The sequence below is a fragment of the Pseudophryne corroboree genome, chromosome 3 (assembly GCF_028390025.1).
Source record: "Pseudophryne corroboree isolate aPseCor3 chromosome 3, aPseCor3.hap2, whole genome shotgun sequence".
In the NCBI taxonomy this organism is placed as follows: domain Eukaryota; kingdom Metazoa; phylum Chordata; class Amphibia; order Anura; family Myobatrachidae; genus Pseudophryne; species Pseudophryne corroboree.
In genome coordinates this window covers 197,558,620-197,572,729 of record NC_086446.1, presented here as the reverse complement: position 1 = coordinate 197,572,729, position 14,110 = coordinate 197,558,620, and the positions used below count along the sequence as shown (strand labels likewise).

The 14,110-nt window shown below is 41.2% G+C and overlaps 1 protein-coding gene across 3 annotated transcripts in view; it reads right to left on the bottom strand.

The window, feature by feature from the left end:
* Positions 1-567: 567 nt before the first annotated feature.
* The window catches only part of SH2D4B (SH2 domain containing 4B), a 525,622-nt gene continuing 512,079 nt past the window's right edge, over positions 568-14,110 (bottom strand). For all 3 annotated transcript variants that reach the window (XM_063958772.1, XM_063958770.1, XM_063958771.1), the window contains one exon: positions 568-839. In XM_063958772.1, coding sequence (XP_063814842.1) covers positions 747-839 — 93 coding nt within the window. In that variant the 3' untranslated portion in view covers positions 568-746. The remainder of the gene's footprint in view (positions 840-14,110) is intronic.

Here is a 14,110-nt window from a genome sequence, read left to right as displayed (position 1 = left end):
TGAGCTACATGGAGCCTGGCTTGCTGAGAAGGAATGTGTGGCTTGACTGCAGCAATAGAGTATGTGGACTGGACATATCATTTGGCTTAGCTATAATATAAAATAAAAAAAGTCCTGTTGAGCAGATCATCAAATTATGTGCTGTAATTGTGCTTGCTGTAATTAAAGAAGTACATAAAATCGCGAAAAAGAAATCAAAGTTAAAAGTCACCAAGGATTTCTTTGAAAACGAAGGGTTCTTTAAAATTTATAAGTTTCACCATATGATTGACGTCATATTAGTCTCAGAAGCCTGACTCTTACGCTCTGTGTCTTCATACATCTTGGGATAACTAATGTATAAATATGAATGGAATATATTTCACTTTAGATATTTTTCTCTGACTGATATACAATGTATTACAGATTTATAAATTCTTATCATCATTACATGTCATAAAAATCATGTTGAATAATGGATACACACAACAGCAGCCTACTAAAATAAAATGGGACAAGCTAAATATGGAAATATGTTTTAATGCAGAACATTTGAACATTGTATTCAAAGTGATCTTCAAAACCCTACAGTGAATAAAAAGGACATATTAAAACCATAAAAAATACACTAAGCAACCAGATCTTCAAATCTGAAGTTATTGACACTCTCAAGAAGTAGAAATGTTCTTTGTTGCTTAATCATTAATGGAGTTAAGATAACAATCATTCATAATCTGTAGTGCACAATATTGCAGTTATTAGCTGTCTCATTCAAACAATATGCTATAGTCAGGTGGGGACTGTGCTTGTCCGCAGGCTTCTACAAGCAGCTCTCCTCCAGAACTTGTAATAACTTCCTCCTGGTAAAGCAGAAAAAAAACTATGTTAAGTAGTTTACAAATCAATATATTTATTAGCCCAAGTTATTTTTTGTGTGAGAGCAACTACTCGTCAATGACAACATCGATTTTAATGATTCAGGTGTCATTCGATAGGGTGTGTGATGGAGATGTGTAATTAGGTCACAGAATATTGATAAGTGGTCACGTTCTTGAAGAATAACTCATCAAAATTGTGAATTTTCCCAAAGAAAAAGCATTGAGTGGATGTTGCACTCTTTTTCCCTCTAGGTTGTAAATTGCAGCGAAGCCCCTTGGCAATTTTTTTATGCCCTAAATTCAGTTGATATAGTGAATTGTTTCTAAATATTGTATCCCAAAAGTTTATGTATCCCAAAAGTTTACTCTTTCGGGAGACAGTATAGTTTCAGGATACAGTAAAATTTTGAGATGTACTTACATTTTGGGATACAGTAAACTGTCGGGATACTGTAAACTTTAGATGAACGCAGTGTAGAACATAATATGTTTTTTTTATTTCAAGCAACACAGTTAACTAGTTCATATTATTGGGACAGATCACAGGTTTTCATTACATGATAAAGGGCATACTTATTAATTATCGGTTTATAGACCCAATAATTGTCATTTTGTATCACCAGCAACAGTGGTGCTTGAAAGTCTGTGAACCCTTCAGAATTTTCTATTTTTCTACTAAAATTTGGCCTAAAAATACCTCAGATTATCACACAAAAGTAGATAAAAAGAATCAAATCAAACTAATGAGACAAAAAAATTAGACGTGCTAATTTTTTTATTGAGGAAAATTATCCAATAGCACATATCTTTAAGTGGCAAAAGTTTGTGAGCCTTAAGCGTTCTAGAGGGAGAAAAGAAGACTCTATTTTGGGGGCACTCTTCAAAATACAGACAGGGCCAAATGTACCCTCAAGTATCGTTAAAATATAACTTTTAATTGTTACTTAAAATAGGGAAAAAGAGAAGAAAAAAACATACATATTTGAATACACCGAGGGATCAACTATTAATCACAAGGTGTTCAGAGAACACTGATTGCTCACTAAAGAGCTTGTTTTTATTTAATAATTTTCTAATTTTAAAAAAAAACAAATATGATGCCTCACTGTTGGAACAACCATACCATAAATAGGTAATGAATTTACCAAACATCTGCTACTGTATTTCAAAACACTTGTATTATTATATAGGTTCAACAATTGCCCAAATGGTAAATAAACAGTGTTGAAAAAAATGCAGAATGCCCATTACAGTTACATGGTATCTCTTGTTTATCAATAAATTGTGTTTGATTTTTTTTATCATCAATTCTCTCTATTTATTAAATTATGGTAAAGGCAATAAAATTGTTTTGTTAGAAACACAGGCTAGAGAGATTGCCTACATCACCTTTGCGATATACTCGTGAGTGAATTGATAACAGTTTTATATGACTGCTCTGCCCAGAATCACCGCTGTTATCAGTACGGTCATCTTTCTGTTCTCGGCTAGCTCTCATCCACGGATTGCGGTGCAGCGTCCTTGCTATGTCCTGTGATATCAAGGCGCCGCAACCGCTCTAACATGGATAGCAGTACAGCTACTTATCTTTCTTCCTGCCAGTAACACCCGAAGCGCTGCTGTTTACCTATTTACCGTCCGCTGCACCGGTCCTAGTGACCAGAGTACATGACGGAAAAGTGATCTCAGCGGCAGGACTGGGTTTGCTGTCACCAATTCTCTCTATTCTAGCTGGGTTTGCTGTTAAATTCTCTCATTTAGCCCAATGCTTACTGCTCAGTGACCTTTGAATATATACTTTGGTCAATTTCAGAGAAAGCAATTGACTGTGTAAGGGTGAGCTTAATTATTACCAGCATGCCGATAATCTAATACCTGGAAAATAATCATTAAAGGGAAAGTACACTGCCAAGTGTTTATGTGGAGAACGATGTTGTGGTGAAAATTATATCTAATGTGAGAATGTGCATGGCACTAGTTTAATGTTGAATCTCCCCCTGTCACCTCTCTGCCGTCATTTATTACCTAATAGGCAGAAATTGTACCAAATTTTGGTTAACACTCATCCCCGGATTGCGGTGAAGTGTCCTGCAATGTCCTAAGATATCAGGACATTCCGTCCGCTCTAACAGGGAAAGCAGTACGGCCATCTATCTTCCTTCTGGTCAAAATTTTCCAGGTCGCTGCCCTCTCATCTGCCGGCCGCTGTGTCAACAACTTTGTTTGAGCTCATGACGGTGAGACAGCAGAAGCAGCGTACTATGGCATACTGATCCACTTTTTTCACTCTCTCCTTTCTCCTTATATTACCAAAATGTTTATGTTGGGCTATTATTGAGCAGCAATATTTAATTATACCGTGGTATAAATCTGTTATCAATTTACCCACGAGTATATTGCAAAGGTGATGTAGGCAATCTCTCTAGCCTGTGTTTCTAACAAAACAATTTGATTGCCTTTACCATAATTTAATAAATAGAGAGAATTGATGATAAAAAATGAAACACAATTTATTGATAAACAAGAGATACCATGTAACTGTGATGGGCATTCTGCATTTTTCCCAACACTGTTTATTTACCATTTGGGCAATTGTTGAACCTATATAATAATACAAGTGTTTTGAAATACAGTAGCAGATGTTTGGTAAATTCATTACCTATTTATGGTATGGTTGTTCCAACAGTGAGGCACCATATTTGTTTTTTTTTTAAATTAGAAAATTATTAAATAAAAACAAGCTCTTTAGTGAGCAATCAGTGTTCTCTGAACACCTTGTGATTAATAGTTGATCCCTAGGTGTATTCAAATATGTATGTTTTTTTCTTCTCTTTTTCCCTATTTTAAGGAACAATTAAAAGTTATATTTTAACGATACTTGAGGGTACATTTGGCCCTGTCTGTATTTTGAAGAGTGCCCCCAAAATATAGTCTTCTTTTCTCCCTCTAGATTACTTGTTTTTCTGACTCTGGGGAGCAACGCCAACTCTGTATTATGGTGAATCTACCTCAGGAATTATAGGCATTTGGTTTTCACTGTAGAATTACCCCTTGTATGCTTATATTGTTGGAAATTTTGTCATCCATTTACGAACAAGGGGGTATCTTGTTGCGGATCATCACAAATGTTTCTCTGAACCTTAAGCCTTAGCAGATATTTTGAAGATGTAAGGTATTTTCAATCTATGGGATGACAATCATGTGAAAGTGGACAACCTGTCTTTTTAAAAGAAGAGGAATCTATCAAAGTCTGATGTTCACAACACGTTTGTGGAAGTATATCATGCCACAAACAAAGGAGATGTCTTAGGACCTCAGAAGAAGAGTTGTTGATGCTCATCAGGCTGGAAAAAGGTTACAAAACCATATCTAAAGAGATTTGACTCCATCAATCAAAAGTCAGACAGATGGTGTACAAATGGAAGAAATTCCAGACCATTATAACCCTCCCCAGGGGTGGGCAACAAACAAATAACATGCCAAGGGCAAGGCAGCTCATAGTTTGCATGGTCACAAAGGAACCCAAGGGAACCCCTAAGCAACTGAAGGCTATTCTCACATTAACTAATGTTAATGTTCATGAGTCCACCATCAGGAGGACACTGAAAAACAAGGTGTGCATGGCAGGATTTCAAGGAGAAAGCTTATGCTCTCCACAAAGAATATTGCTGCCCATCTGCAATTTGCTTATTATCACCTGAACAAGCTGGAAGGCTATTGGAACAATGTTTGGTGGACAGATGAGTCCAAAATAGAAATTTTTGGTTTAAATGAGAAGCGTTATGTTTGGAGAAAGGAGAGTACTGCATTCCAGCATAAAAGCACATACCATCTGTGAAACATGGTGGTGGTGGTGGTGGTGGTATTGTAGTTTGGTCTGGTTTGCTGCATCTACCCAGTACAACTTGCCATCATTGACGGAACAATGATTTCTGAATTATACCAGAATATTCTAAAGGAAACTGTCAAGACATCTGTCCATGAGCTGCATCTCAAGAGAACATGGGTCATGCAGCAAGACAATGACCCAAAGCACAGAAGTCTTTTTTGTGTGTCTCATTTGTTTGAATTAGTTCTCTTTATCTACTTTTAGAACTTGTGTGAAAATCTGATCTCATTTAGGCCAAACTTCAGCAGAAATATAGAAAACTTCTGAAAGGTCCACAAATTTTCAAGCACAACTGTATATGACATTAAATATACAAATTAAGTAAATATATACATAGGTATAAGAGTTCATATAGGAGCCCATTCCTTTGGTGTGTTAGAAGTAAAGAGATCATTAAGCCTTCAGGAACCTGGTGCATTACTACGTATGCGTGGTCTGCTGACCATGCATATGTGAGAGGAGAGTTCCATGTAGGGATCCTACGAATCCATCTGGAGGTGGTATTACCTACCGAGGCCAAGCTCTGGAATATTCTGGAACTTGACAAATTCTGCAAATAAGCAACCCTCATAGGTTTCTATTGGGTTGATTGTTATTGCAAATGGAGACTCATTACAGATTTCTCCAATATCTGCTGTGGTCCCCCGTAGCTACATTTGATATTTTGGTATATTTGATAATTTCAAGTACCCCCTGAAAACAGGTTATTTCAAGGGATATCCCACCAATATTAATTTAATAAATAGGCCCTACAATAAAAATACAATACTTCTAGACTGAGATATACTGTAGAATAATAGATCAACCAAAAGGTACTGTATAATCAAGTATGAGCACTACTGTACATAAAATACTGTAGAATACATACATGGAAACTGATGCACAGGGAGAAGGTGCTGTATCCCATATTAGCCAGATTTAATATTTTTGTTAAATATATACAAATTGTTTCATGTACAGTAATGCTTTAGCAGTTCATAAGCTAACATACTAATGCTGTGGTTTTCTTATATAGTTGTTTTGACATCAATGGCTTGGCATTTTTTAAATATATTAGTGATTTTAGGTATGAAATTACAAACAATAAGCAAAACCATTGTAAAGCATTATAATAACACTAAGGGTATTGAGGAGACCAGATTCCAATTTACTGAAAGCAGGAAACGTTAAGGTAGCCTGAAGTATAGAATTATAACTAAGAAACTTATGTGAGATGTCCTCAATATCTAATATCAAATGAAAGAAAGCACTTTAAATGAGCTTTGCTTGGAGAAGGTAATGAGATGGAGAAGCAAAGAAAAAGAAGAGAGAAGCAAGAGCAGAGCTTGGGAAGGTATGAGGGAAATGAAAATGGGAGGAAATCGCTGCATCATAGTGTACAGTTTAAAAGTTGAATCATTTTCAGCTGGTGTTTAGGGGTGGCTTGGCCTCAAAAGGTCAGTCCATGGCAACAAGATTTTAATAAAATGGTTGGGTATGTCATGGAGGGTTGCCATAATGCTTTAAATGCTGTAGACCAACCAGATTTCATTGACGGCAGCAGTCAGAGAAGGTGGAGTTGGTCTTTCTAGTGAAGAGTGATTTGACATTTAGTAGCATTGAGAATGTGCTTGATAGGTTTCAAAGAATTGGATGGGGTTGAAAAGATTAGAGCAGGGAATTTGTTATATGGGAGCCCATTAGGGGCAGAATTAGATCATGGATGTGCTTTCAGTAAGCCTAAATTTTGGGACATGACCACTAAATGTGCAGCAATCGTATTATCCACAATATCACCAACAGAGGTCAGAGGTTGCAGGAGATACGGAGGACAATTGGGTAAGAACCATGTACCAATGGTAATAAAGTTTAAAAGAACTCTCTCTGATGTGGACTAATATAGAACTTTTTGTGGGTTACGTTTTCATTTTAAGCCATTCACCAGGGTCCAGCATCTCTCCCAAATCTCTATCCCAGGTCAATTCATGAGCTTCTTTAATTGGTTGGTTATGGGTGAGTATTAATCAATATAGCAAAGAGATTAAGTCCCTTCATAACAAGTCCAAGAGGCAAAGTGACTCAAATGAAGAACACAGTGGGATGGGGCAAGCATCATGGAGGGAGTAATAAAAATGTCAAAGTTGCAAGTATTAAAAGAATAGTATCAAAACCAAAGGAGATCCTGCACAGAAACTTTAAATTGCTTGTAGTTAGTATCTAGAAAACCAACATAATTACATATAAGTCCCCTAATTTAATGGGAGGGGGGCATATTACAGTAGCTTGGTGGTGCTCCCTAAAGTCAGAATACAGCACTGCAAATAATGAGAGAGAGAAGGAAACTCTTTTTCTCGGGCACTCCTAATTGTGAACGTGTCTGTATATATTAAAACATATCTTTTAACAAAGGCTTTAAAATATTGTGTCTCAGACTATTATTTTATTCGCCCTCCTGAGAACACTCATAAAAATAACAATTTCAAATGTTATATTAGTATAATATTTTAGATATATATCCCTCTTGTACTGGCAACTAAACTGAAGGTGTAAATGGAGTTGTATTTACTCTCCAAATCCTACAGATGGGTCCTCCGTTATCTTGGCTGGCTGAGGCGTTAGTCACAATCGGGCATACGCAGCATGCCTGGGCGCAAAGAGGCGCGCTTAGTCGTAGGGAGTCATACAGAGCATTTGGCATTACCTTTGAGTGTAATACCTGCGATCATCCACCAGATGTCACTTTTTAAAATCACCAATGCGCATGCGTGTGGTATTCATTAAAATACAATACTGAACTAAAGCGTAAGAACTACTTTACTGGTGTCTTATTATGCTACAATTTGCTAGAGTATGTCATACAGTATATAACAGTATACACAGTACAGACGCAAATAGTACAGCATATACATATGCAAATGAGCGTGTTACAGGTACAGTATGGTCTATTATGTTAGGGATATGTGAGCATTGAAATCCCATAGTATTAAGTATAATTGGGAGAGATAATAGCTCCTCCCTAAGTTCCTGGATGCCAAATCACTGTGCTTAGCATCTCTGTACAGTATATAGCATTTGAGTACTGACTAGCACAAACAGCTTGTAATATATAGCGACAAGTGTTATCTTTCTAAGTATAATTGAGAGAGATAAAAGCTCCCCCCTAAGTTCCTGGATGCCAAATCATCGTCCTTAGTATCTCTGTACAGTATATTGTATTTGAGTACTAAATAGCACGAACAGCTTGTAACGTACAGCGACAAGTGTTATCTTTCTAAGTATAATTGAGAGAGATAAAAGCTCCTCCCTAAATTCCTGGATGCCAAATCACCGTGCTTAGCATCTCTGTACAGTATTTAGCATTTGAGTACTGAATTGCACGAACAGCTTGTAACATACAGCGGCAAGTGTTATCTTTCTAAGTATAATGGGGAGGGAGAAAAGCTCCTCCCTAAAGGGGGGTACTCACGGAGTGATCGCTGCTTAAAATCTAAGCAAACTGACTAGATTGCTTAGATTTTAAGCATGATTTCTCTGTGTGTACCCCCCACAGCAATTGCGATGTGTAGCCCTGTGCATCACTATCGCTGGTGCTAGACTGGCCTGCATGCAGGCTCAATCTAGCAGGTCACTAATTTCACCCGCTGGGTGAAATAAGCGGCCCCCCTGTCTCCCCATGCACGCTCAGCACACATTGCGTTGTGCTGAGCGGGGGGAGAGATGTGTGCTGAGCGTTTCACTCAGCACACATCTCTCCCCAAATCGGGACGTGAATATGGCCCTTAAGTTCCTGGATGCCAAATCACTGTCCTTAGTATCTCTGTACAGTTTTTTGTATTTGAGTACTAAATAGCACAAACAGCTTGTAATGTACAGCGGCAAGTGTTACTTTCTAAGTATAATAGAGAGAGATAAAAGCTACTCCCTATTATACTGGATGCCAAATCACCATCCTTAGTATCTCACCACAGTATTTTGTATTTGAGTACTAAATAGCACAAACAGCTTGTAATGTACAGCCACAAGTGTTATCTTTCTAAGTACAATGGACAGAGATTAAAGCTCCTCCCTAAGTTCCTGGATGCCAAATCACCGTGCTTAGTATCTCTGTACAGTATTTTGTATTTGAGTACTAAATAGCATGAACAGCTTGTAATGTACACCGGCAAGTGTTATCTTTCTAAGTATAATAGAGAGAGATAAAAGCTACTCCCTATTATACTGGATGCCAAATCACCGTCCTTAGTATCTCTGTACAGTATTTTGTATTTGAGTACTAAATAGCACAAACAGCTTGTAACGTACAGCGGCAATGGTTATCTTTCTAAGTATAATGGAGAGAGATAAAAGCTCCTCCCTAAGTTAATGGATGCCAAATCACCGTTCTTATTATCTCTGTACACTATTTTCTATTTGAGTACTAAATAGCACGAACAGCTTGTAATGTACTCTGCTGTAATGGCTACAGCAGCAAGTGTTATCTTTATAAGTGTAATGGGGGGGATAAAAGCTCCTCCCTATATTCATGGATGCAAAATTACCATGCTTAGCATTTCTGTACAGTATTTTCTATCTAGCCAGAAACCCAACATCCCATGCAAGCTGGGCGGACAACTGGATGGGACCTGACACATGGTTTCTTGCCGTTTACCTTTACAGTGTACATAAATTAGTCGTTGGTCTGCCCCAAAAGCCAACTCATCTTTTGTACGGTACCAGTCCTGAGTCTCTGGGGGTCATGTAAACTAGTCCTGAGTCTATGGGGGTCATAGAAACTTGGAGTTGGGATCCTCCTGTAGCTAATCGTCTCCCCTTCCATACCAACCTGATTCTGAGCTGATTGGACCCTCAGAACTGGAGATATTAAGCTTTAAGCCCATTATAATTGAATTTAATGTAATAGCTCACATAAACCGAATGTCAATGGACCATTGCTTTAACACATTCATTTGGATCTGTACACACTACTTTTATTTATTGATTTATTGGTTTATTTTCTTGGGTCCCAACAGACAATATTTTTGACAGTGTCTCTGAACTCCGCTGGTTAATCCCCACCTCCCCCCTCACCCTTCTCCCTCCCCTTTATGCCATTAAGGGGACGCTCATAATGCAGATCACAGTTGGAATCCACCACCTCCTCCTACCCCCATCCCACTATAGACAGGGAGGGAGGTCAGGTTACAATAAATGTGCAACACAATACTAAAGTATACTGTATATGAAAATCACATATAGAACTGCAGTCACGTTGATAGGTGTGTAAATAGTACAGTAGCAGTTCTCATAAAGTACAACACAGATTCTCTATCGCCGATGATCTACAGTACTGGGTTGCTCGAACAGTTAATTGCGTCAGGATACACATTTATATTTATTGGTATGCCTACGGGTGCCCATTACTTTTATGTATTTTAGATAGCGGAATCAGACACTCACGCAGATGTACCCTGATTTATGTGAAACCTGTGTGCACCCTTCCATTTAATGTATTACAATCAATTACAAAGAAAAAAATAATAATAAAGTGAATGTCAGGGGGAAAAAATAAGATTTTACTAACCAGTAAATCTATTTCTCGTAGTCCGTAGTGGATGCGGGGGACTCCGTAAGGACCATGGGGAATAGACGGGCTCCGCAGGAGACTGGGCACTCTAAGAAAGATTTAGTACTACTGGGGTGCACTGGCTCCTCCCTCTATGCCCCTCCTCCAGACCTCAGTTAAGGAAACTGTGCCCGGAAAAGCTGACATTACAAGGAAAGGATTTTGGAATCCAGGGTAAGACTCATACCAGCCACACCAATCACACCGTATAACTTGTCATAACTTACCCAGTCAACAGTATGAACAACAATAGAGCATCAACAATGGATGCCAACATAACGTAACCCTTTATTAAGCAATAACTATATACAAGTATTGCAGAAAGTCCGCACTTGGGACGGGCGCCCAGCATGCACTACGGACTACGAGAAATAGATTTACCGGTGAGTAAAATCTTATTTTCTCTAACGTCCTAGTGGATGCTGGGGACTCCGTAAGGACCATGGGGATTATACCAAAGCTCCCAAACGGGCGGGAGAGTGCGGATGACTCTGCAGCACCGAATGGGCAAACACAAGGTCCTCCTCAGCCAGGGTATCAAACTTGTAGAACTTAGCAAATGTGTTTGAACCCGACCAAGTAGCTGCTCGGCAAAGCTGTAATGCTGAGACCCCTCGGGCAGCCGCCCAAGAAGAGCCCACTTTCCTTGTGGAATGGGCTTTCACTGATTTTGGATGCGGCAATGCAGCCGCAGAATGAGCCTGCTGAATCGTGCTACAGATCCAGCGAGCAATAGTTTGCTTTGAAGCAGGAGCACCCAGCTTGTTGGATGCATACAGGATAAACAGCGAGTCAGTCTTCCTGAATCCAGCCATCCTGGCTACATAGATCTTCAAAGCCCTGACTACATCAAGCAACTTGGAATCCTCCAAGTCACGAGTAGCCGCAGGCACCACAATAGGTTGGTTCAAATGAATAAATGACACCACTTTCGGCAGAAATTGCGGACGAGTCCGTAATTCTGCCCTGTCCATATGGAAAACCAGATAGGGGCTTTTACATGACAAAGCCACCAATTCTGACACACGCCTAGCCGAAGCTAAGGCCAATAACATGACCACCTTCCACGTGAGATACTTTAGCTCCACGGTCTTAAGTGACTCAAACCAGTGGGATTTCAGGAAACCCAACACCACGTTGAGATCCCAAGGTGCCACTGGTGGCACAAAAGGGGTTGAATATGCAGCACTCCCTTAACAAACGTCTGCACTTCAGGAAGAGAAGCCAGTTCCTTTTGAAAGAAAATGGATAGGGCCGAAATATGGACCTTTATGGACCCCAACTTCAGACCCATAGTCACTCCAGACTGTAGGAAATGCAGGAACCGGCCCAGCTGGAATTCCTCTGTAGGGGCCTTCCTGGCCTCATACCAGGCAACATATTTTCACCATATACGGTGATAGTGTTTTGCTGTCACGTCCTTCCTAGCCTTTATCAGCGTAGGAATAACATCATCCGGAATGCCTTTTTCCGCTAGGATCCTGCGTTCAACCACCATGCCGTCAAACGCAGCCGCGGTAAGTCTTGGAACAGACAGAGCCCCTGTTGCAACAGGTCCTGTCTGAGAGGTAGAGGCCATGGGTCCTCTGTGAGCATTTCTTGCATTTCCGGGTACCAAGTCCTTCTTGGCCAATCTGGAACAATGAGTATTGTTCTCACTCCTCTTTTTCTTACGATTCTCAGCACCTTGGGTATGAGAGGAAGAGGAGGAAACACATAGACCGACTGGAACACCCACGGTGTTACCAGGGCGTCCACCGCTATCGCCTGAGGGTCTCTTGACCTGGCGCAACACCTTTGTAGCTTTTTGTTGAGACGGGACGCCATCATGTCCACCTGTGGCAGTTCCCATCGATTTGTAATCTGCGTGAAGACTTTGTGATGAAGTCCCCACTCTCCCGGGTGGAGGTCGTGCCTGCTGAGGAAGTCTGCTTCCCAGTTGTCCACTCCCGGAATGAACACTGCTGACAGTGCTTGCACGTGATTCTCCGCCCAACGAAGAATCCTGGTGGCTTCTGCCATCGCCACTCTGCTTCTTGTGCCGCCCTGGCGATTTACATGAGCCACTGCGGTGATGTTGTCTGACTGAATCCGCACCGGTTGGTTGCGAAGCAGAGGCTCCGCTTGACTCAGGGCGTTGTATATGGCCCTTAGTTCCAGGATATTTATGTGCAGACAAGCCTCCTGACTTGTCCACAACCCTTGGAAGTCTCTTCCCTGAGTGACTGCCCCCCATCCTCGGAGGCTCGCATCCGTGGTCACCAGGACCCAGTCCTGTATGCCGAACCTGTGGCCGTCGAGAAGGTGAGCACTCTGCAGCCACCACAGAAGAGACACCCTGGCCCTCGGGGACAGGGTGATCAGCCGATGCATCTGAAGATGCGATCCGGACCACTTGTCCAACAGATCCCACTGAAAGATCCTCGCATGGAACCTGCCGAAGGGAATGGCTTCGTATGATGCCACCATCTTTCCCATGACTCGCGTGCAGCGATGCACCGACACCTGTTTCGGTTTTAAGAGGTCTCTGACTAGAGTCACGAGCTCTTGAGCCTTCTCCACCGGGAGAAACACCCTCTTCTGGTCCGTGTCTAGAATCATGCCCAGAAAAGGCAGACGCGTAGTAGGAATCAGCTGCGATTTTGGAATATTCAGAATCCACCCGTGCTGTTGCAACACTTCCTGAGAGTGTGCTACGCTGATTAGCAATTGCTCTCTGGACCTCGCCTTTATGAGGAGATCGTCCAAGTATGGGATAATTGTGACTCCTTGCTTTCGAAGGAGCACCATCATTTCTGCCATTACCTTGGTAAATATTCTTGGTGCCGTGGAGAGCCCAAACGGCAACGTCTGGAATTGGTAATGACAGTCCTGTACCACAAATCTGAGGTACTCCTGATGAGGTGGGTAAATGGGGACATGCAAGTAAGCATCCTTGATGTCCAGAGACACCATAAAATCCCCCTCTTCCAGGCTTGCAATGACCGCTCTGAGCGATTCCATTTTGAACTTGAATCTTTTCAGATAAATGTTCAGGGATTTTAAATTCAATATGGGTCTGATCGAACCGTCCGGTTTCGGTACCACAAACATTGTGGAATAGTATCCTCTTCCTTGTTGAAGGAGGGGAACCTTCACCACCACCTGCTGGAGATATAACTTGTGAATTGCCGCTAACACTACTTCCCTTTCTATGGGGGAAGCTGGCAGGGCCAATTTGAGGTAACGGCGAGGGGGCATCACTTCGAATTCCAGCTTGTATCCCTGAGACACAATCTGTATAGCCCAGGGATCCACCTGTGAGCGAACCCACTGGTGGCTGAAATTTCGGAGACGCGTCCCCACCGCTCCTGGCTCCACCTGTGGAGCCCCAGCGTCATGCGGTGGATTTAGTGGAAGCCGGGGAGGACTTCTGTTCCTGGGAACTAGCTGTATGGTGCAGCTTCTTTCCTCTACCCCTGCCTCTGGCAAGAAAGGACGCACCTCTGACCTTCTTGCTTCTCTGTGATCGAAAGGACTGCATTTGGTAATACGGTGCTTTCTTAGGCTGTGAGGGAATATATGGCAAAAAGTTTGACTTCCCAGCCGTAGCTGTGGAAACTAGGTCCGAGAGACCGTCCCCAAACAATTCCTCACCCTTGTAAGGTAACACCTCCATGTGCTTTTTGGAGTCGGCATCACCTGTCCATTGCCGAGTCCACAGGACCCTTCTGGCAGAAATTGACATTGCATTTATTCTAGAGCCCAGTAGGCAAATGTCCCTCTGGGCATCCCTCATATATA